This window comes from Neomonachus schauinslandi, chromosome 2 (genome assembly GCF_002201575.2).
Source record: "Neomonachus schauinslandi chromosome 2, ASM220157v2, whole genome shotgun sequence".
Classification (NCBI taxonomy): Eukaryota; Metazoa; Chordata; class Mammalia; order Carnivora; family Phocidae; genus Neomonachus; species Neomonachus schauinslandi.
Window position 1 is genome coordinate 73,568,804 of NC_058404.1, and position 23,750 is coordinate 73,592,553.

A 23,750-nucleotide genomic window follows, 5' to 3' on the forward strand; every position below is an offset into this window, starting at 1 on the left:
GAAGCAGTCTGGATAAAGTTCTTGTTTATGAGAGGTAGCAGGTCCTAAAGATCTTTATGGATCTTTGTTTAATCATCATATTATAGGTAAGTCACTTCTTAGGTATTTTCCATTTGGAAACAGGATTTCATTACAGGCTAGGAAAACTGGTCAGAGCAAATCAGCGTGGTGCAAAGGCAAACCCAAGGGGAGGGGTCCCCTGCACCTACGCGGTTTAAAACCAGGCTGTTCCTCCCCCAGAGTATATCAAGCCCTCACTGTGGGTCAGAATAACAGAGAAGGGGAAGTGAGGTTCCTTTCTACCGCATAGGGTTCAGGCTCAAAAACAGGCCACAAACCGGCCACAAAGAGCCTGGCTTGCCCACATCAATTGCAGGCCAAGCTGTCCTTTGTGGAGGCTGAAGCCCTCATCTGGTTTCTCTGCCTTCCAGTTATAATCTAAGTAGCAAGGGGGTTCTGGGCTCTAGTGTTCTAGAAACGTGTACCCCCAATAAGCAGGAAGATCTGGGGGTGGCGGGGATTTGGAAAATCTAACACATCTGTAATAATTACATGACATACTAAGCATTGACTGTGTCGAGGCTTTTGCACATGAACACAACCTTCGGAACTACCCTAGGAGCTAGTGTCGTCATCCGCACCTTATAAATGGGGCAATCGTAGGAAGTAGTGGCCAGTGTCCCACAGCAGTCACGGGGAGGGGGAGTCCAGAATCATACCACAGACTACAAGAATGCAAAACCCCTGCTCCCAACATCATGCTGTGCCTTCACGACGTCAACAAATCGCTTGGCACAGAGAAACCCGGCAGTTCAAAAAGTCAGGAATGCCTGAGGTGCTGGCACAACCTTGAGAGGGGCCCCTCAAGGTGCGGAGAGGGTACGTTGAGTCGGAGTACGCGTGGGGTTCTAGGACCCCCACTCTGGTGCGGGCGGGTGCTGTGGGGGCGGAGGGGGAGGCCCTCTCAGAGCTGGCGGCTCTCCGCACCGTCACCCCTTTTAGCAACGTAAACTTCCTCCTCCACCAGGCTGCACTAAGCAGTGATCCAGACTGCTAGGCCCTGGCAAATCAAAAGGATCGGCAGCCCAAGGAGTCACTGTGGCAGAAAGACCCCCCCACACACAGAACCCTCTCTGGCCCCTTTTAGAGATGACAAAGGGCTCAGAGCGACTTGGCCCACCTTGTGCAGCGTCTGCGAGTTTCCGAGTTTCCGAGTTTCTGGCTCCCCGGAACTCCCCTAGGTGGACCCGTCCCGCGGGGCGGGATTACACCTGCAGGAGGAGAGGAGAGGCGTGGCCCACATAGCCCTGCTAGCCACTTGCCTGAAGTGGGGAAACCTTTCACCCATAGAAACGATCTGAATGACAACTCCTGTCTCAAGCCAGCCCACCAACTCCCATGTAAAGCATCATGTTTCAGAAGGTCCCTTGGGCCTGGAATTCAGTGAAGCAGGGCATCTTTTAAAATAACCTCGAAACATTGCATCAGTAATATCATAGGACGTAAGCATTTGGAGCAATGGCTCCAACAGGGAGGAAGCTGGGAGAGATGAGAGAGTTGGAGGCAAGGCTCCAGAGGTGGGAGGTGAGACGGTGTGGTAAAGTCTCTGGAGTGCGAGTCTGAGTGAAGAGCGCTGTGAAAGGCAGGAACAGGGGCTTCTGAGAACCAGAAGGAAAGAGCTGAGAGACAAACAGGGCCTCCTGCTTGGAAGTAACAGTCCAGCCACCTCCTTCTTTTCTCTGGGCGCCAAGGACAGCACCCAGCTGCTCCTTCTCCTTCTACCGCCTCTTCTAGTTCCAGGGGCAGAACCTTGCCCTGTGACACATGCCCAGTGGGTCTGGGCTCCCCACCTCTTCCCACATCCTCCCAGGCATGAAGCAGCCACGCAGGCCCTTCTGTAGTTTTTCTAAGGGCTTTTACTGACAGGGATAAGGGAAACAAACAGGGTATGGGGCTCCCTTCTAGATCATCTATACCCTTCCCCTCTATCCCCAATCTCCCACTTCTCCATTTCAACCCCGTGGGAAGAAGGAAAGGCATTAACGGTGGTCATGGTACATGCTGGGATACACAGAAGACCGATCCACATAGCAGGAGGCTCACTCGTGATTCCATCCCAGGGCTAGGGGAGGAGCTCTGTGAGTGGAGAGGACTTGGGATGAGGCTGAGCTCACTACCAACGACATCTGCCCTGGGGCTGCGGGGTGGAGGGATAGCAGGAGCAGGAGGGGGCAGAAACTCCTGGGGGAGGAGGTCCCGTCCTCCTGACTTCTCTGCTCATCTTTTGCTTACCTCCAAGCTACTCCTGCCAAAGCCACTCTAAGCTAACCCTAGGGCCAAAAAAGAGATGCGGAGGCAGGGTCCCGGATAGAGAAACCATCCCTGAAGATCACTCTTACCTGAGGAACATAGATAAGTTACAATGAATTTGTATATGCATGTGCATACTATTTATATAGTTTGTTGATGTATTAAAACTGTAGATTATTATTGAGTTTAGCGGATATAAACTACTGGTGTATATCGCATGAAAAATAGAATTCTAGAAATTAAAAACTGACTTACAAAAATGTTTGAGGAAGATAAAATACTTTATAATATATCATGTTCTGTATTTCTCCCCATTTTACACTCCACAGATTGGTCTACAAATGGTTTCTTCTAATCTACAAACTCAGCTATGCATTTGGTGTTGTGGGTTATTTGGCTATCATGTTTACAATGTGTGGATTCAATTTATTTTTCAGGTAAGTATCTCCAATTAAGACCTTAATATCTCCAAGCACTTGTGCGCCACATTCGCCTGGCCGCATTCTCTGTATCTGGAAGTATTTGGCCCTATGATGTTCCATGCCCACATTGTTTATAGCAGATATCATTGGTAGAGTAAATGCCATTGGTGGAAACAACCAGAAAAGTATAAGAGGAAACCCTAGAGAATAAAAAATTTTCACAATTTATAAGCTTTAAAGAAAATCTGTACTATCTGATAGGCAAATTTTAAAGATCGCCATTAAAATTAGGCTTACATTTGTGGTAGAGTAATTCTTACTGAACTACAAATTTCCCCTCCATAAAATTCTGAAGTGTCATTTCCTTGTATGTATCTTCTTTCTTAAAACCTCTAGAACTATGCTGTCCAGTGCAATATATGATAGATCGTGTGGCTATTGAGCACCTGGAATATGAAATAAAGTGTTTTGCAACTATAAAATACACACTAGATTTCAAAGTATGAAAAAATAATTTTTATATTGACTACATGTTGAACTACAGTGGGGTGTATTGGTGAAATTATTTCCTGTTTCTTTTTAATGTGGCTACTAGGAGACTTTTTATTTTATTTATTTGACAGAGAAAGAGAGCACAAGTAGGCAGAGCGGTAGGCAGAGGGCGAGGGAGAAGCAGGCTCCCCAAGCAGGGAGCCCAATGTGGGGCTCAATCCCAGGACCCTGGGATCATGACCCAAGCCAAAGGCAGACGCTTAACCAACTGAGCCACCCAGGCACCCCTAGGAAATTTTTAATCTATATTTCTGTATTGCCATGGACAGCACTGCTCTAGAATTTTGTTTCTGGTACCCATGAAATCCCTTTTCCTGAGGACAGTCAGAGAAGGACAAAACTAAGTGCTTAGAACTTGAGTGAGAGGTAAGGAGATAACAGCAAGAAAGTCTTGGGAGCAGTCAAGGAAATCAGGATAATCGTAACTCAGAACAGAGCTCCCACCAGAAGGATGGTTGCTGAGATGTGCTGTGGATGAAGGTTCTCATGGGCAGAGCCATGACCATGTAATCAACCTGTGGTCTGGAAAGGGAATTTACGACCTACCACACAGCTGTGGGAAGCAGCTCAAATAAAAAATTCCCCAGAATATCTCTCACATCGAAGTTCCTCTAAGTCTCTGGGACCTTAACAGAAATTGAAAGGCAGAGATTGGCGACCCTTAACTCATAAAATAGGGAAGGAAATTGGATGGAGTGTCAGCCCTGAAGGGAAGGACTCTTCCTATGGCAACATCACTGATTTTATAAGCATTTCATGTCACTTTCAGAGCAGGAGCTCCCACCATTTTCTAGCAGGAAAGGGATAGAAAGTAATTGTACAGATCTATGATTTCTATATAATTTTGTGTACGGAAAGACACTGGTTTCCTTTTTCAGCATACCATCTATATAACTTTGTTTTAGTGACTGTAAAAATATTCATAAGGATTTTATGAAATCACTGAGCCTATAATTGTCCCAAGACTATTTTCCATAAGATTGTAAGATCCTTAGCCATGACTTCTCCTACAATGAGGCATACCAAGAACTTAACCCTTCAGGCTGGGAAGGAACTATATTTTCACTCCTTAGTGTTATTGACTATCACTGTTTTAAGATTCTTTTCTGTGGAACCACAAATCTGTCACTATACTTTTTATCAGCTAGATTATAATACATCCTCCCCTGAACATGGAGAGAAGATAATCTTCATTCCTCCCCAATTCCCCCAATTCTCAAATATACTCAGACAAATCTTGAGAGAATAAAGCCATCATTTGTGTTGGAATTCCCAATTCACATCACCAAAAGATCTGTACCTCGAAGTCTACAAAGCTCTCTGCCTGTACCGTTTCCTCCTCAAACTAACAGAGCACAGAACAACCAGAAAAGGTTTCCAGAGACAGACTACCCAGCTCCCCTCCACTTCTCACTTGCTGCCTGACTCAATCAGATCCTACCCAGGTGCAGAGCTAATATTTGAAACTGTTGACGGATATAACAAACCATATGTACAATGATTAAGATTCATTAAATTAGGAGCTAATTACATTAGGGGCTGATTGTTTTTTTGTTTTTGCTTTTTTTTTTTTTGACACAGAGAGGGAGAGAGCACAAGCAGGGGGAGTGGGAGAGGGAGAAGCAGATTCCCCGCTGAGCAGGGAGCCCGATGCGGGGCTCGATCCCAGGACCCTGGGATCATGACCTGAGCTGGAGGCAGACGTTTAACGACTGAGCCACCCAGGCGCCCCTGATTGTTCATTCTTAAAGAAATATTTCCCTTAAAAATGGGGTGGGGATGGGGCGCCTGGGTGGCTCAGTGGGTTAAGCGTCTGCCTTAGCACAGGTCATGATCCCAGGCTCCCTGCTCAGCAGGGAGCCTGCTTCTCCCTCTCCCTCTGCCCCTCCCCTGCTTGTGCTCTCTTTCTCGAATAAATAAATAAAATCTTTTTAAAAATTGGGGTGGGGGTTATCATAGAGAATCCTATTATATTTGACATATGATCCAACTTGCAAAATTTTTTTTCTGATTAATACACAGCAACTACGGCACAGTAGCCAAGGGCCTCAAAATTGGAGCTTGAGCCTAGTACCAATTGTCATGTTAAGCATATAATTTCTTCTAAATCTCCACCTTTTCAAATGCAAAGTGGGGATAATCCTATCTACCTCCAGCATTTGTTAGGGAAGTAAACTTTTGAAAGCCTTCTGTAAAATCTAAATTTGATAGCAGGGATTCCCAACCTGAGGAACTTCTAAAAAGCAATGCTCTGCAGACCCCACCCCAGGCCACTTACAGTTCAGCTCCTGATCAGCAGTCGTAAATCTCCCCCAGGTGATTCTAATCTATATTGAAGGCTGAGAACCACTGCTCTATTAAGGAGGTTCTTAAGGTTAGCTGCCCACTGGAATCACCTGGCTCTGGAGAGGTTCCAAAAATATTGCTGCCCAGGCTTCACCCCCAGAGAGTCTGATGTCATTGGTCTGGGGTTCAGGGGGCACAGTTTTATAAGCTGCCCAGGCCTTTCTTTGCACAGCCCAGCTTGAGAACTGCTAGTTAGAAGACCCTCTCAAGAATTACTTTGTCCACTTGTCACTGAGTAGTAAAATCTGAGGGGAATTTAGAGAATTTAAAATTCTTTAAAAAAAATTTTTTTTAAATCAAGTAATCAAATTTCTGTTAGATACCCTGGCAGGAAATGTCCTCTAAGCTGCAGCCCTTCCCGAGCCCCCCAAATGCCATGTTCTTATTTTACCTTACACTGTTGTTTTCAATAGAATCAAGGCTAGAGATTCCATGGATTTTGGCATCGTATCCTTGTTCTATGGCCTCTACTATGGCGTAATGGGGAGAGACTTTGCAGAGATCTGTTCGGATTACATGGCCTCTACGATAGGGGTGAGTGTTGCTTTCATTCTCTGAAACCACTACAGCACACAGAGAAATGGTCTCATCTTACACGTTTGCATCCGTTTTCAGAAATACATCGATCTTTTTTGGTTCTCCCAGGCCAGCTTCTCCCTGATTCTCCTTGCATCAAAAATTATCTTTGTTGGGCGCCTGGGTGGCTCAGTTGGTTAAGCGACTGCCTTCGGCTCAGGTCATGATCCTGGAGTCCCGGGATCGAGTCCCACATCAGGCTCCCTGCTCAGCAGGGAGTCTGCTTCTCCCTCTGACCCTCCTCCCTCTCATGCTGTCTCTCATTCTCTCTCGCAAATAAATAAAATCTTAAAAAAAAATTTTAAAAAATTATCTTTGCTAATTGCTTTAAAAATATACTCCTTATTTATATAAAGTGGTTGGGAAATAAGGCATCTCATCTTTTTATTTATTTATTTATGTTTAAGTCATCTTTACACCACCATGGGGCTCAAACTCACAACCCTGAGGTCAAGAGTCACATGCTCTACCGACTAGGCCAGCCAGGCACCCCCAAAGGCCTCTTTTTAAATAAAATAATTATTTGGAAGCAACCATATGTAGCATACTCCAATTGCCAACATTGAAAGGATTAGTAGGGGTGCCTGGGTGGCTCAGTCGGTTAAGTGTCCAACTCTTGATTTCAGCTCAGGTCATGATCTCAGGATTGTGAGATCGGGTCCCACGTTGGACTCCGTGCTGGCCATGGAGCCTGCTTCAGATTCTCTCTCTCCCTCTCCCTCTGTCCCGCCTCCCATCTCTCTAAAAAAAAACAAAGGAAAGGATTAGGAAAAATTTAATAATAATAAAAACCTTTCTATCTGCCTAACACAGAAAGTCATATTTGATGCACATAAAGTACTCTGGACTCCATCAGTGCCTCAGGGTTACTCCTCATAAAGATCAGTTATCATTATACAGCATTAGAAGTAGAAGATACAAAAACTGTGCCAAATGTATTCTGACTGTATAAAATTTTTAAAATGCCCCTAATAGCTTTTTAAAAACCTCTCTTAAGCGTAAACTCCAAATAGACTTACTTTCTGGTTAGATGGATTCCAGATTCAGATATTAGAAGCATTCATCTACGCCTGACACATGCGCATCTCTAAAACTCACAGGGGCTCCAGGGATGACCCAGTGGTGTCAAGAATTCCATGTCTCTGCCCTCTACTGGTCTCTTGGTACACAGCAGATACGAAATGGAAAAGCTAGTGCGAGTGGCAAGGGAAGAGTATAATTCAGGACTGTTCTTCCCTCTCTCCATTTATGGGGCAAGACTAAGTAGACATGACCCTAACTTCATCCCCATCCCATCTGCCCTTCTCCATTTATGTAGGCTCTATCTTGCTCCTTTCCTGTAGCCTGGAATCCACTTCTGTGGTGAGATGCCGGAACAAGCTGCTTTTTGGAATTCCTCTGCCATGAGTCCTCTATGGGACAACTGCCTTTTTTATAATGCTTATGGTGAGCACAGGAGGGAACATTTCCACTCCTACTTCCTCCAGCAAAAGCCAGAAGCCATACTCCTTAAAAAATACGTAACCCCTGTAGCAAGGAGCACACCTTGTGCCCAGATCTTTTCTAATACCATTCTACAATAAAAGGAACCAGGGCTCCTTGGAGAAATGGTTGATTCTAGGTCTTGGCAAGGAACATACAAATGCGCCTGGAGTATCTTGTATTGCCAGAGGACAATTCCTTAACGGAAGTGCTCGGAAAACCAACCAGACAAAAAAAATACCACAATGATGAGGGTTATTCAAAAAGATACAGAAGCCAACTGAAAAAGCTGCCAATGGCCAAAGCTGGAACGATGTGTGCAACAAAACAGTAGTAGTAATAGCAGTAGAAGCTGCAGCAGCATTGGCTTATAACCCCACGTCTAAAATAAATTATCATGAGTCCATATTGATATGAACGAATGAATGAATGAATGGAGGAGAACAGACAAATCTCCTATGCAGAAGAATTCCACCTAACTTATGTAGGTACTCCAACCTTAAGATGGCTGTATGGTTAAGGTTTTTGTGTCAACTGGGTAGGCTAAGGTGTTCAATTGTTTGACCAAACACCCGAACACTAGTCTAGGTACACACACACACACACACACACACACGCTATCAGGTCCTTTTCTCTGGAGAAACCTCACTGACAGTGAGAGCATAATGCCCCTCTCCTTATGAATGGGCTGCTCATGGTGATTTCCTTCCAAAGAGTATAGAATAGGAAGGAATAAAAGAACGAGTAGCTTTGGGGCACCTGGGTGGCTCAGTCTGTTGAGCGTGTGCCTTCGGCTCAGGTCATGATCCCAGGGTCCTAGGATTGAGCCCCGTGTTGGGCTCCCTGCTCAGCAGGGATTCTGCTTCTCCCTCCCCCCTCTCCGTCTGTGTGTGCGCACTCTCTCTCTCTCTCAAATAAAGAAATAAATCTTAAAAAAAAAAAAAGAAAGAAAGAAAAAGTAGCTTTATAGTGCAGAAACCTGACAGACACTGCCACAAGCCTGGTGATCAAGGTTAATAGCAACAGTGATAAGTCATATTGATAGCACGTACCTTCGCTATGGTGTGATAAGAATGTCACCTCTGTTATCTTCCTCCCTAAAACCCATAACCTCAGTGTCATCAAGAGAAAGACACCAGCTAAATTCCAATTGAGGGACATTCCACAGGATACTCCTCCCAAACTGTCAAAGTCATTGAAAAAAAGCAAAGTCTGAGAAGCCACCATAGCCAAGAGGAGCCTAAGTGGTATCCTAGATGAGATTCTGGAACAGAATAAGGACATTAGACTTAAAAAAAAAAAAAAAAAAAAAAACCTAAGTAATCTGAATAAAGTATGTATAAAGTATGTACTTTATTTCATAGTAAGTGTCATTGCTGGTTCACTGATTGTGACGAAGTTACCATACTAATGTAAGATGTTAATAATAGGGGACATGGGGTATATGGTATATGGGGGCTTGTACTATCTTCATATCTTTTCTTTAAGTCTAAAACAATTATTCAATGAGTATTTATTTTTTTAAAAAAAGCTTCTTAGGGATTCTAGGGCCGCCTGGGTGGCTCAGTGGGTTAAGCGTCTGCCTTCGGCTCAGGTCATGGTCTCCGGGTCCTGGGATCCAACCGCACGTCGGGCTCCCTGCTCGGCAGGGAGTCTGCTTCTCCCTCTCCCTCTACTCTTCCTGTTTGTGCTCTCCTTCTCTCAAATAAATAATCTTAAAAAACAAGCTTCTTAGGGATTCTAATGTGCTGCCAATATTGGAATCATTCTTCATCCTCAGTACTAGAAAGATGCAGGTATCCCAAGTTAGAATTCTAAAAGCATTGCACCCAATGGGGTTAGTCTGTGTGCTCCTTCTCATCACATGGGAATTAAAAAATATAGCGATGCCTCAGCTTACTCCAGACCTGTGCACTAATCTCTAGAATGAGAGAAAGGGTCAGGCTATAGGTAAGCTTAAAAAGCGTCCTTAAAAAGCTCTGAACTACAGCCCCGGATAAAAGACTTTTCCCCTTGAAGGATTCCTCATTGGGGAGGTTGAATTGGAGGTCATAGTTAGCCATGTGCTTTGGGTCCATGTGGGGTTCAGTGGGTTCTTGCCTGGAGACCCTGACCCTACTGAAGCATTCCTATGGGGAAGAGTGTTTCAAGTTCTAAACCAAGGAAGAAGCAGTACAGACTCAGTGGCTTCCCTGTGTTCAGAGAAGGAATGGTATGTGCCTTCTTTTCCAACAGTGCTCTGTGTGTTTCCCCAACAGTTCTATAGCATCAGTGGGATGCCCACAAGGAGCTTGTCAGACAACGTCTGTGCCGTCTGTGGGCAGATCATTGTGGAGCTCGATGAAGAAGGGCTCACTGAGAAGACCTACCAGCTCTCATGCAATCATGTGTATCCTTTTCACAGGAAGCCATACGGGCTTCATCAAGCCGTGATGCGAGGCAATTTCATATACTCTTTGTTGGTCACGGGAGTTGGTAACTCACCCTTTCCCCCTCCTCCTTCTCCTCCTCCACCTCTCAGCATCTCCTCTGCCTTGCTGAGCTAGCTCCCATCCCCTAAACCCCAGGCCTTGATCCTCCACCATCTCTCTTGTTGAGACTTTCTGATAATCCCTGCTGAAAAATGAACTGCTACTCTTCTGCTAGTAATTGCCTTTTTAAAACTGAATCTTACTGCCATACGGACTAGAAAAGCTGCAGCGTGTGCCCGAGACTCTGGCTGGGAAAGTTAGCAAAGCTGTAAGTGAACAGATAGCCAAGAAGGACCAGGGAGAGAAGGGTTTGGGGGTGAGAAAAAGTGGAGTTTCGGGTGCAGGGAGGAACTCAGGACTCTCCAGGTGGAGCCTGGGTCTGAATCTCACAGGACTGAACACAGCAGACTGTGCCTGGAAATAATCCCGGGAATGTGCTTGTGTCCACACTGGTAGTGGGGACAGCCAAGTATCAGCTTTGGTCTTGGAAAGAGGACAAGGCCATAGGCAGCAGGATACCTTTGATTACAGAAGGAGGGACCAAACCTTGAGCACCCAGTTCTTGGACCATTTGACTCCTCTGCCTGTGAGTTCTGCCCTAGATGGCTGATGGATCTTTAGGTGTTAGGAACCAGACAAGCCTGGGCCTGGAAACTAGCATTCTTTGGGAATTCCAGTAACTGTGGAGGAAGACCTCAATATGTGGAAAGATACTGGGATCATGAGCCCCAAGCCAAGCAGCCCATGCTGCCCCAGCATATAACTCTGGAGACCAAAGTCATGTTTGGGTTGGCGGACAATCAGTATTTTAACTCTTTTGTAAATACAGGGGAAAGAAGGTGTCATTTATCTTTATTTTATAGTCAATATCAATTTGATAATGTTGCTCTACACTCAGTTCAAAGTTCTGGCATTATGAGGTGGTTAAGCCACCTGTCTTTCGCCTCTGAAGCCCACCTAACTCAGTAATACTCTAGACATGCAGTGCCTATGATTTGGTTTAATTTGGACAGATTGCATTTATTCAATCCTGAGAGGTAAAAAATGGACTAAATGCATCTGAAATGTAATAGGACCCCTCACTCCAACATTTAAGCCTTACTATTTTAAGATAAGAAACACAAAAGTATCCCACATGGAATTCTATGGTGGCTTCTCAGTGTGATACCTTTCCCAAAAAACTATCCTTCTTTGGAAGAAATTTTCCAAATCTGGCCCTAGTTTTAAACGTGATTTACTTTTCAAATGTTGAACCAGAGCCCTTTCTGCCATTTGCAAGTGGAAATAATTTCTCTCTCCACCTTTAAAAGCGCTTAGGGATTGTTGTACATGTGTGCATATGTAATCTAAAATGTAGTCACCCTTAAATTTGCTTTGCAGGGAGCATTATTTATGGCCCACTTTAGCATGAGTCATATGAGCAAGGAGTGGGAAAACATGACTCCTATTAACAAGGTGGAGCAGGGGAAGGAATCTAAATATTGCTCTGCAGCAATTCTGCCACCTTGGAGACTTTTCAGCATCGAGATTTTGAAGATGAGACAGAGAATATTAAAGAGGAGGTGGACATTTCAATGCTGTCTCCATGACCCCTGACCTCTATACCTATCTAGAAGATGGGGCTGTACTCCAGCCCTTTTGAATAAAGGGCTGTAAGGGCTTTGGGTTTAAAATCTTTGCTATAATACACCGCTTTATGTTAATTCAAGCCTATTGCAAAAATGACCCAATTCCAAGAACATAAAACAGTGGAAACTCTTAGTTGCAGAAAGATCTATATTGAGGACCTATATACATGGCCTTGACTTGTCTACACTTCACAGTCCTCCATTTGTTAGGGAGGAAATTTCCACATCATTGCTGTTCACATGGGTGACAGCAGGCTAGTCAGAAAAATCGTGTGATCTGGATCCAGAGAGCCACCCTGGGATCAACAACTGTAGAAATAAATAAACCAGTAGGATAGATCAATAGGATGGATCTCATTACTGTTAATCACTTTGCTCAAATCTACAATGTTGTGGAACCCGAGAAAATATATTTGCAAAAGTAGTTGGTTTTGAGTGATTCATTCAAATATTTATTTAATAAATAGGCCTTTAGGCACTGCTTAAGGTGCTGAGGACAGAAAAGAATGAGACGTGGTCCCACAGGTAGCCGGTGGTCCAGAAGAGACGTGTATGCGCATGGAATGTCATGATACAATGTGATATGAGCTCTAATAGGAGCATTCCCCTGCTGCTGTGGGAAAACATGGGATGCGCTCTCAACTTTAGGGGCAAAGGGTCAAACTCTGCAGACAAGGCGAGATATACAAATGAACCTGTCAATGCCTAGAGTTTCAGAATTTTATTAGGTTTATAGTCTAATAAAAGTAAGTGACTCCTTATCAGTAATAAAAAAAAAACTTGAGGTAGGACTTATGAAGCTAACAGAAATATGCGTTAAGTTTGCAGTTTATGACTACAAATAACTGAAGCTTGTCTAAGTGCCTCGGACAAGTCTGATTACATAGTAGGTAAGGAATAATGCACAGAAACTAGAACAGGGATGTGCTATGGTGAATGCCTAAGAAGAGCACAGTCAGCGAGGCAGAGAAATGCCATGATACATTTACCTAAAATATTACTGTAAAAAAGCACTTTCATATTCTTTACTTTAAATCTTGGGAGGATCAAGTGAAGCAAGAAGAACAAGTAAAGCCAAGGAGCTGTATAGACTCCTCAGGGTCCTAAAGCTATGGCAGCTCTGACTGCAAGCTCCCAGTCCTTGGGGGTTCCATCGTCCTGCAGAATCTTCCTTAGATAGTGATGTACACAGTCAAGTCACGACTGACAGCCGCTCTCACCCTCGACTTCCTCCCCGCAGATGGGGTCATTTCCATTATGCCATCATGAAGCAGACCTTGCCCTTTAATATCTAGAAAATTCCCTAACAAGATGCCTAAGCTTTCATGAATTCTGCATCCGAGGTTGGTGTATAGTTGGTAAAAAGCAGACTTGCCCTTACTGCAAAGAGAAGGTTGATTTGAAGAGGATGATCAGTAACCCGTATCCTTTTTTTAAAAAAAAGTTTGAAGTATTACCTTAAATGTTCCTGGTAATGCATTCTTCAATCTGTATTTTCATTTTCTTCATTACAGTTTTAGCAGAAATATTTGTTTTCCCTAGCCATTTATTTCAAAACGACTTCCTGGTCTCTTTTCTCCCCTGGGCCCATGTTACTACTCTGGCTAGGAACTTAAATGCCAAAAAAGATACATTCTACTCTTCATATTCCATATATTCCACTATAAGCACTTTAGTGGAAATGTAATGGGATGTTGCAAGAGATAGGTAAATATATGGCAGGATTAGAGAGATGGATGATAGACCTATAAATAGATGATGGATGGATGGATAGGTACGCAGGCAAATAGGTGGATGACAGTGGATGGGATGAGTGGATGGGTAGACAAACATATAGACTAGAATAGAAATGAAATTTTTAAAAAGATTTTATTTATTTATTTATTTATTTATTTATTTGCGAGAGAGCGAGCATAGCGGAGGTTTGAAGGGGGAGCAGCAGAGGGAGAGGGAGAAGCAAACTCCCTGCTGAGCAGGGAGCTCAAGGTGGGGCTCGATCCCAGGACCCCCGGGTCATGACCTGAGCCAAAGACAGATGCTTAATCGACTGAGCCACCCAGGTGCCCCTGGAATTGAAATTTTAAAAGCCCCAAATGTGAACTAGGGTAGAGAAAAAAAATTTTAAGGTGTACTAAATTTTATTATTTCCAGAGAGAGGATTTCTTTACCCCCTGTATTTTGGCCTTTTAAATTCCTTGGCATGCCTCATCTCGTCTTGGGCTAAACCCTAGGGATAATAATAGTGAAAGAAAATGAGGACCTACAGACAGCTTATGGCAACAATCAGGATTTTTATAGACACCAATGTTCTCCAACTGAGGCCACAGGAAGCCTCAATGGTCCCATCCAGAGCTGATTAACAAAGACTTATTCCTCAACTCCACTGGCCCAAGACCATAATATATCTCTTGGGGGGCGGGTAGTAAATGGGATTAAAACATATCCCGACCTTATGCAGAAAACATTGAGAGGTTGGCGTCAACCTCCCAAGTACTCTCTCTTCTCCTAAGAGACAGCCAGCCTTTCTATACATTCTGTGTCCCGGTCAGCTACATTGTACAGTGCTAAAGGAGACACCTCCCTTGTTCCCTGCTCCCCCTACTCTTCACCAACCCTAAATATACAGGTGTAACCATGGCTGTTGGCAGCAGTAACCCCCATCCCTGAGAACTGCAGATCAAGGAAAGATTTGCCCTTAGGGCAGCGAGGAAGCAGCACCATGGGTCTCTGTGTCTTAGGGGGCGGCAACAGAGAACACCTCTGCGGCCCCCAGCTCCAGGTACAGGCCTGAGCTTTCTCAGGGAGTCAGTGCAACTGGAGCACAACCACCGCTAACGGCTGCTGATGGATGTGTGATGCTTCTCCCTCCCTCCTTTTCACGCACTCTCCCTGAAGTTCCCTTCTGATATGAGGAGACCGAGTCCAGAACCACTTTTGGTTAATACCTTATGAAACGAAAATATATGCATCTTTGTTATAAAACTGATGATAATATAATCCTGAACATCACCTTAAACGATCATGTAAATAACAAAGGACAATGGGTTACTCTATATAGTCTTGTGAGAATAAACTTTTGAGTATTACATGTGCTCTTTTTATTGAGACTCAGTAAAAAAAAAAAAGCTACTTGGGGAATATTTGCCTTTATGTATATAACATTGCTATCAGAGATATTATGTATTAATTATGCCCCCTTAGCACAACTTATCAGCGAAATCAGGAAAAAGTATATCTTATCTGTGATGTTTTTCTCTGAAATACACAATGCGCTCCCTCTGATGAGCCAATCACAGGAAAGCCCAAGGCTGCCTTGGCTCACTTACAAAAGCTTCCATGATCCTTGGTTTTCCAGTGTGGCCATTTCCCCTTTCCCACTCTTAGTAGTGACCCTCACCTTTAGTTCTTGCTTCATAGTCTGGGATTTTATTGTAAACTGTTTTGATTTACTTTTGGAAATTCGGTGTAGTGTAAATAACAATGATAACCAAATGCTATAAAAATCACAGAAGGGGATTTTAAATGAGCACACAGAATTAATAAGAAAGGAAATAACCACTCATTGCATTGCTTATTATATTTGCAAATGAGATTGAATATTTCTGCTACTTGACTGCATAGAGAGCAACCTCCTTAACTGAGATTTAGCTGGGAGCGCACACACTTTCTGTATGGACAAATCCTTGATTGGCTTCGTTATTTGGTGGCCTGGCAACCCGTGGTGATTGGAATAGTTCAAGGCATTAATTACTCACTAGGGCTGGAATAGTACAGCAGACCTACTCTGGAAGCAACGTGTTGCATGTTGAAATATTTTTAAATCCTTGGTCCTACATTTATTATTGATAATCTTTTTTTAACTTCAGAGGTGAGCCCCAGAGTTTAGAAAACTGAATAAAACTCAGGGCCCTACAAAAGGCAATCTGTCTATGTGGAAAGAATTTAAAAGAGAAGCTGAATGTCAAAAGTTCAGGAAAAAACAGAAGTAAAACCAATGAATCAGTAAAGTAGTAATCAGTAAAAGTTTATTGTGCACACATCAGAAAGATCGTTTGCAAACCAAGAGCACTCAGACAAAAACACAGAATGAAGCTCAGAGGTGTATGTTAAGGCAACAGCTTATATAGTGCAGACGCAGGGACTGTGTATTCTTCACAGTGATTGGTTATAATACTGGAATTCTCTTAAATGAAAGGGAATTGGTTAGTGATCACCTCATATCAATTTTGGGAAAACAATTTAAGTCTTGCTTATGATTTTCAGAGGCCTAAGCAAGAAGTACCCGGATCAAGTTAGCCTTACTTGTCTTGCAAAATAAGCTAAATCAAGCTTTGCTTGTAAGACTAAACTGGTTTGGGGGCACCTAGGTGGCTCAGTTGGTTAAGCATCTGCCTTTGGGTCATAGTCCTGGGGTTCTGGGATCGAGCCCCGTGTTGGACTCCCCACTCCGGGAGTCTGCTTCTCCTCTGCCTCTCCCCACTGGCTTATGCTCTATCTCTCTCAAATGAATAAGTAAAATCTTTAAAAAAAAAAAAAAAAGACTAAACTGGTTTTGTCCACTCAGGGAGTTTTCAAATCTGGTCTCTGTGTTTGATTTTAATTATGAACAACAACATAAACAAATACAGCATACTTTGCATCTTTCCCATTGTGATCATTTTCTAATCCATGCAACACATTTGTTACAACCCACCAGGGACACCCAACCTCTAATTTGGCTGATAATGTACTTTGCATACAACCTTTAGTGATAGCTAATATCTTCTGGTGAGTTCAACATCTTCAACGAAGTAGGCAGAGTTGTTATGTAATCTACAGCTTCAGGATATGGTCTTCTCTGCTCTATGTGCTTGTCACCACATGGCGGCTTTGACCAGAAAGCCCTTCGGCATAGACGGTGTTATTCTGGAAAAGTCTAGCATTAGGTGCCACAGCCCATTTAACAGGCCGGGCTGGAGGTGCGCTGCGTTCCCTGGGCCTGCCAAGTGCACCTGCCCCATATAGGGCTGCACTAAAGGGGAGGAGAACCACTCTCTTCCATTGTGCTCTGGTTTTATTCTCTTCATAGCGCTTATCAATACCTGAACTCATTATGATACATTTATTTTTTTATTGTGTGTTTCCCCTCCATGAAGGCAGAGAATTTTAGGGATCTAGTTCCCTGCTGTACCTCCAGCACATGGAGTAGCCTGGCATCTAGTAGGCACTCAATAATTATTTGTTGAAAGAATGAATTAATCCAGCAGGAAGGGATAAAAGTAATGGAATAGGAAAGAACGGTCAGAAAGAATTAACTCAAGAGCAATACATTGGCCTCCCAAAATGTATTTGTTTTAAACTGGTGGTGAGTAGTTAAAACAGCCACCACTGTATACCTAATATCAGACATCTATTCTGCATACCTGGAGACATTACACTTACATGAAGTAGAAAGGAAACACGCCTATTGTCAAAAACCTAGGCAACGTACTTAACTTAATGCTCTTCAAAGTCTTACCATGGTTGTAATGAAGATAACTCATGCTAAGATTTTTACCTGTTGGTAATATTCCTTCTTGAAACTGCTCAGTACTTCAGTATTATGACTGGTTCACCATCCAGATTATTAGATTTAACTCTGGTTTATTTCTCTACTCAACAAATACTTCAATAGTTCGATACATATTATATACCAGGCATGTGCAAGGATTAAGGAGATAAAACAAGATTCCTGAGCTTATAGTCTACTGACAAAAGTCTTCACTGTTGGATAAAGCATTAACTAAAAGTTTTTTCTTCTATAAAAGAAGGAGCCCTTAAATTGACCTCTGATGTATTTTCCCATTTATCTTTTTTTTTTTTTAAGAGAGAGAGCGAGCAAGGGGCGAGGGGCAGAGGGAGAGGAAGAGAGAGAATTTCAAGCAGACTTCGACCCGAGCGAGGAGCTCAACGTGGAGCTCGATCTCACGACCCTGAGACCATGACCTGAGCCAAAATCGAGAGTTTGATGCTTAACCGACTGAGCCACCTGGGCCGCCCCTCCCATTTATCTTTTATGGACAGCTGCATGAGGGTAGCCTTGAGGCTACCCTCCCATTTATCTTTTATGGACAGCTGCATGAGGGTTAGTACTTGGATGGGAAGGTAGCCTTTAGAACCCTTTAGAACTCTGGGCAGTTAGACCAGTATGTATCTATGTGGAATTCTGAATGACCCTCAGAGTTCAGAAATTTTGGATAATCACTAAACAACCTCACACACACAAAACAAAGATGCTATTTTCTTTATAGTTAAGGTATTTAAAATCTAATCCCAATTTTGTAAGGTAATATGTTCATATACATTGAAAAAATTATGCAGAGCTATATACACTACACAGTTACCAGTGGTTCTCCCAAGGTTGAAGGGATAAGAGTGGATTCTTACTTTCTTTATATGCTCCTATCTCTTTCCAAAATTTCTATGGTGAACATGTTTAACATCTGTGATGAGAAAAATAAAGATTATTTTTATAACATTACTTTCAATCTACCAACTAACTATGGAGCTCTTTCTCTTGCTATTTAAATTATTGGAAATAAATCTACAGACCAAGTCTATGTTAAATTTGTCTGGTTCTCATGATAATTAACATCGTGCTTAAATGTAAGACATAAAGAAATAAAGCAAGAAGTCCATTATTGTCTTTGGTTTTTGTAACACCCTTCCTTCTCCTGAACTTGTCCATTTTATTGCTTAGGCTGGCTACTATCTCCTCCATAACACTTTCCCAAGAGTTGGTATGAGAGAGAAGAAAGACTCTGTGAGTTTCCCCAGGACTAAAACTGCTCTGCCCTTAATGAACTTATATCTCTGGAGTATTTTTCTGCAAAAGACAGGGTCCCTTGTATCACTGCTAGTACCCGTAACAGAAAAATATACATTTACAAACTAATCTATAAGAAGACAAACCACTTCTTGGAAAAAAAATAATAGCTAACATCTACTATAGTCACTGCTGTCACCCCACGCTAGCACCCATGGTTCCCATTCTCAAAGACTTGGTCCTCTTGCCCTCCTCGACCCTCCAGAGGGGATGGTAACCAAGGGGCACGCGCTCAGTAGTTTACCTAAACTACTATACATTCAGACCTACGTGATGTAGATACTAGTGTTCCTATTCTAAGGGCAGAAAAATATTTGGGGTCAGTTAAGTGACTTGCCCAAAGATACACATCTACTGACCCAGGTTTTTCTGACTCCAGAGCCCAATCAACCACACAAACCCAGTTCTGGCTAAGAACAGAGCAGGTCAGAGGAAGTTCGCTTCCTTTCACAAGTGGTTCCCAGTTTAAGAAGAAATTTCCATTGAATCAGTAAATAGCCCTTAGCTTAATTAATTGCATTAAACGTAATGTAGAATTAATTCTAGATTATAAAAATTAACATGTGGAGGGCTCCTGGGTGGCTCAGACGGTTAAGTGTCTGCCTTCGGCTCAGGTCATGATCCCATGGTCCTGGGATCGAGTTCTACATCAGGCTCCCTGCTCAGCGGAGAGTCTCCTTCTCCCTCGGCTCCCTGCCCCCGGGGCCGCCCCCCCCCCCCCCCCCCCCCTCTCCCCCCCCCCCCCCCCCCCCCGCTCATGCTCATTCTCTTGCAAAAATAAAAATAAAATCTTAAAAAAAAATTAACATGTGGACGTAATATCTATCTTTAAATTATTGTGTATCAACTATTTTGGGGGTCATTTTGAGGAATCACTAGCTATATACTTGTTTAAAAATCTATTTAGCTCACATGTGCTTTTGTAAATGTTCAGAGGGGGGAAAAGAGGCTTTTTGAGAATGAGAAATAATACTTTCAGAGGAAAAAAAAAAGCAAGATGCTGCAGGGAAATGGATTAGAAGATGGAGTAACTAGAAACTCATCAGAACTTCACACAGAATGCTGAAGGAAGGCTGAAGGAAGATCAGAGTTAGGGATGTGGGAGCTTCTTTGGAAGTCCTCTAAACTGAGTTATTTTATTTACACTTGACCCTTGAACAGCACTGGTTTGAACTGCGTGGGTCCATTTATGCGCAGATTTATGATTTTTTTTTAAAGATTTTATTTATTTAGTTGACAGAGAGAGACACAGCGAGAGAGGGAACACAAGCAGGGGGAGTAGGAGAGGGAGAAGCAGGCTTCCCGCTGAGCAGGGAGCCCGATGCGGGGCTCGATCCCAGGACCCTGGGATCATGACCTGAGCCGAAGGCAGACGCTTAACGACTGAGCCACCCAGGCGCCCGATTTATAATTTTCTTAATAACATTTTCTTTTTTCTAGCTGACTTTACTGTAAGAATACCATATATAATACATACACAAAATGTGTGTTAATCGGCTGTTTATGTTATCGGCAGGGGTTCTGGTCGACCGTAAACTACTAGTAGTTACGGTTTTGGGAAGTCAAAAGTTATATACACAGATTTCCGAGTGCACAGCGGGGAGAGGGTATGTCACTGCCCCTAACTCCTGCGTTGTTTAAGGGTCAGCTGTACTTCATTAGTTTCATTTTCATGGAAAGATATAATTTACTGTTTAGTGTGTTCTATACCCTCTCTCAAGTGACTGGGACTGGAGAAACCTATCCAACACTCAGACCCAGGTCACGTAAAAACACCACCTAGGTATTTTGCATCCTGTAAAGTTTAATGAGGATTCAAGGCACTTTTTTTCTAGGAATAGCAACAAGTTTGGCTGAGTTCCCCAACCTTTTCCCTTGTTGTTCTTGAGAGCAGTCACACAGAGAGGAGACAGCTAAGTGGGGTAGAGAATGCCATCTACGGGGATAAGAGTCCTTGCAGAAAACTGACCAAGAATTCATATGAGATCTGTTCATTTGTGCTATTTCCTAATGAACTAAGCCAATTGCTACAGATAATTCTGATGTCAATAATGCACTTAGATCATGATTATCTCACAGGATAAAGAAAAACCAAGAACCTTTTATTTTCAATCTGGTAGTTTTTATAAAACAAAATATGAACAATTTTAGTGGTTTTAGTAAGCAAGTCTGCAAAGGATAGTGCATTTGTGTAGTTTGCATAGAACTGTGTCAGAATGGACTTAGCTACCACTAGTGACATAAAGACCTCCACCAGACCCAGACTGGCCTTTCATGAAGGAATCTAGGACTTTACTGCTGTTCTCAAATTTAACCAAAACCCCTCCTGCTGAGTTTCATCTGTGGGCCACTCCAGGTAGGTCTTGGTGTTCATTATCTTCCGCAGCTTACAGAAACGCTGGGGGATGGCCTTTTTCTCAATGGGCTCCAGAAGAATGAGAATAGCAGCATCGTTGTTCTCATCAAAGAGGCGAAAATGGGAGAAGTCCAGCTCATACTTGCACCACTCGCTCTTCACGAAATTTTCAGACAGCACGAAGATGGTCTTGTGGCTCTTCTCGATGGAGTCGATGATATTGTCAATGATCCATTTGCCAGGGATGAAGTCCCGCTTATGAAGACACAGCCTGAAGGGAGGGTCGAAGTGCTCCAGCTCCTGGACCATCACGTTCTCCACCCAGTAGGCATCGTGCTCACTGTAAGACACAAAGGCATCGTAGCAGAGGTCCCTGGGGGGCGCTTTCCTGGGCTTCCTTTTGGCCTGGAGCCAGGCCCACATCATCTTCAGGTACCACAGCCCGTGGCAGCGGTGGCACAGGACCCCCGTGAGCAGAAGCAGCAGGAGGAGCACAGAGCCCACGGCAGACACCAGAGCTGCCCGGTGGCATTCAGAGGCCGGGAGATGCGCGTCCCGAACCCGCCGGCCGCGCACGGAGAACGGAGAGTCACACCAGTAGTTCTCTGGCCAGTCGATCAGGATCTGGACCAGTGCTCGCTGCTCCTGAGTGAACGACAGGAATTCACAGGAGCAAAGGAAATGGTTACCGCCGGCGTCCAGGGCCTCCAGTGTGTGAAAAGATTCAAGCTGCTCCTTCGAGAAAGTACTTATTATATTTCTGCTGATTCTCATGACGCGTAACATGGGTAAGAAGGAGGCATCCGGTAGAGTCTTCAACTTATTTTCGGAAATATAAAGTTCTTTGAGTTGTGGCAAAATGAGGGAAAATGAATCGAGATTGTTATTGCTAATATCTAAAATTTCCAGTGTCCAGGGGATGCAAGGGGTGACACTGTGTATTCTCGTGTTGGATAAGTTCAGGTATTTCAACTTCTCTGGCCACTGACAAGTTTCAGGCATAGAAACATAATTATTCTTACTAATATCAAGGTTAGTCAGGTTTTTCAGAGTAAGCAAAGTTTCTCCGGTTTTTTCTAATGATTTCAAACGATTTTGCCTTAAAATTAAGGTTTGCAGGAGGGGCCAGGCATGCTCACAGGCTGAGTTTCTCAAGTATTCCTCAAGCATTAAATTGTCACTGAGATCCAGATATTCTAGTGATTTTAGATGTTGTGAAAGTGAACAAGGAACCAGAAAAACCTTACTGCTTTCTACTGTGATTCTTTTAACTTCTACTGTAAGTGAATAGATACTACTCATATCATAAAATGAGTAAAAATATGGAATATACAACCTCCGTACTGTTAATATCTCTATCCCACCTATACTTTTAATTTTGTCCTCACTGGATATGTCAAAATCACCAAGCCCATCCAGGGTACAGTCCTCAAACTCGACTTCTGACACTCCAGAAATATAATTCAACAGTTTCACAATTTCGCTAAAACTTCCATCGGTGACTTTCACATTTCTAAATGTCCACTTTTTAATCAGTGTATTTGTTTCACTGATGGATGCTTCTGAAAACCGGAAAGTGTTCAAATGAGTGTCTCTCAGTTCTAAATGTTTCAAGGAACTTGAAAGATCTACAAAAATCTCCAGCAGTAAAACAGGCTGCTTCATACGAAGAGCCAAGTGGCTGATGTTCTGAATTGACTTCAAACTCTTTGGCTCGTACCTCTGGAGATTTGAAGCATCAATCTCAAGTTCCTCAAGAAAAGTGAGTCCAGCAAAATCCTTTTCCTGAAGCTCAGTGAAGTGGTAAATATTTCCTACTTTCAGAATTCGCAGATTTGTGAGCTGAGAAAAAAGAGGCGTTTCCCCGAGTGATTTGTAAAGATTTCCCAGTAAGTTTAAGAACTTCAGGGAAGAAAGGGGCCTGAACCAGAAAGATGATAAGTTAGATAAGAGATTATAGGATAAGTCCAAGTGTTCGAGACTCTGCAGGGAAACAAAAGATTCTTCCTCTATCGTGGTAATTCCATTAGACGCCAGCTTCAGAGCCTTGAGGTTCACACAGCCCCGCAGGTCATTGTCGCTGATGGAGGCGATCTCGTTGTTGGAGAGGTCGAGGCTTCTCACAGCTGCCGTGAGCCCTGCCGGGATGGAGCTTAAAGATCTGGAGCGGCCATCGCAGATACCAGTGGGGTCACAGGACAGAGAAGAAGCCTGATCAGGGGCCTCTTCCTTGGAGAGGTTGGTTACAGCCCCCAATACCCATACTGTCCACAAAACACGTGACATGGTCCAGTGGTCCAACCTACAAATAAAGGAGGTTCAAATGAGCGATTGTGTTTGACGGCTTATCAAGATTCTAGTTCCTGAGAAATGTTCTGTAAAGCATAACACACACACACACACACACACACTGAGCTACCAGGAAATAACAGAGAGGCAAATGGACACACACACACACACACACACACACACACACACACACACACACTCTGAGCTACCAGGAAATAACAGAGAGGCAAATGGAATCTATGAACGGGGATAACAAATGAATTCCCTGACACATCGAGCAATACCAACACAGAGATTCTTTCCCTGTGCCATGACTTAAAAGCCCAATACCATCTGGGAGTACAGAGCAGGACTCACTAAGCATGAGCCGAACCGAATGATTAAATGAAAGAATGGAAGAATGAATTAGCAAGCAGGTTAAGAAATGAGCTAGGCTTGGGTGGCTCAGTTAAGCGTCCAACTCTTGACTTCAGC

General features: G+C 43.4%; 2 protein-coding genes across 2 annotated transcripts in view; one reads left to right on the forward strand and one right to left on the reverse strand.

The window, feature by feature from the left end:
• The window catches only part of RNF175 (ring finger protein 175), a 47,141-nt gene extending 31,533 nt beyond the window's left edge, over positions 1-15,608 (forward strand). The window contains exons 5-9 of the mRNA XM_021698736.1: positions 2,640-2,747; positions 6,044-6,164; positions 9,947-10,077; positions 13,108-13,209; positions 15,436-15,608. Of these exons, the coding sequence (XP_021554411.1) occupies positions 2,640-2,747; positions 6,044-6,164; positions 9,947-10,077; positions 13,108-13,209; positions 15,436-15,556 (583 nt within the window). The 3' untranslated portion in view covers positions 15,557-15,608. The remainder of the gene's footprint in view (positions 1-2,639; positions 2,748-6,043; positions 6,165-9,946; positions 10,078-13,107; positions 13,210-15,435) is intronic.
• Positions 15,609-20,681: 5,073 nt separating this feature from the next.
• On the reverse strand, positions 20,682-23,283 carry TLR2 (toll like receptor 2). Its single transcript, XM_021698803.1, has one exon. The coding sequence runs from the start codon at positions 23,271-23,273 to the stop codon at positions 20,916-20,918; it is 2,358 nt and encodes a 785-aa protein (XP_021554478.1). The 5' UTR covers positions 23,274-23,283; the 3' UTR covers positions 20,682-20,915.
• Between the last annotated feature and the right edge of the window lie 467 nt (positions 23,284-23,750).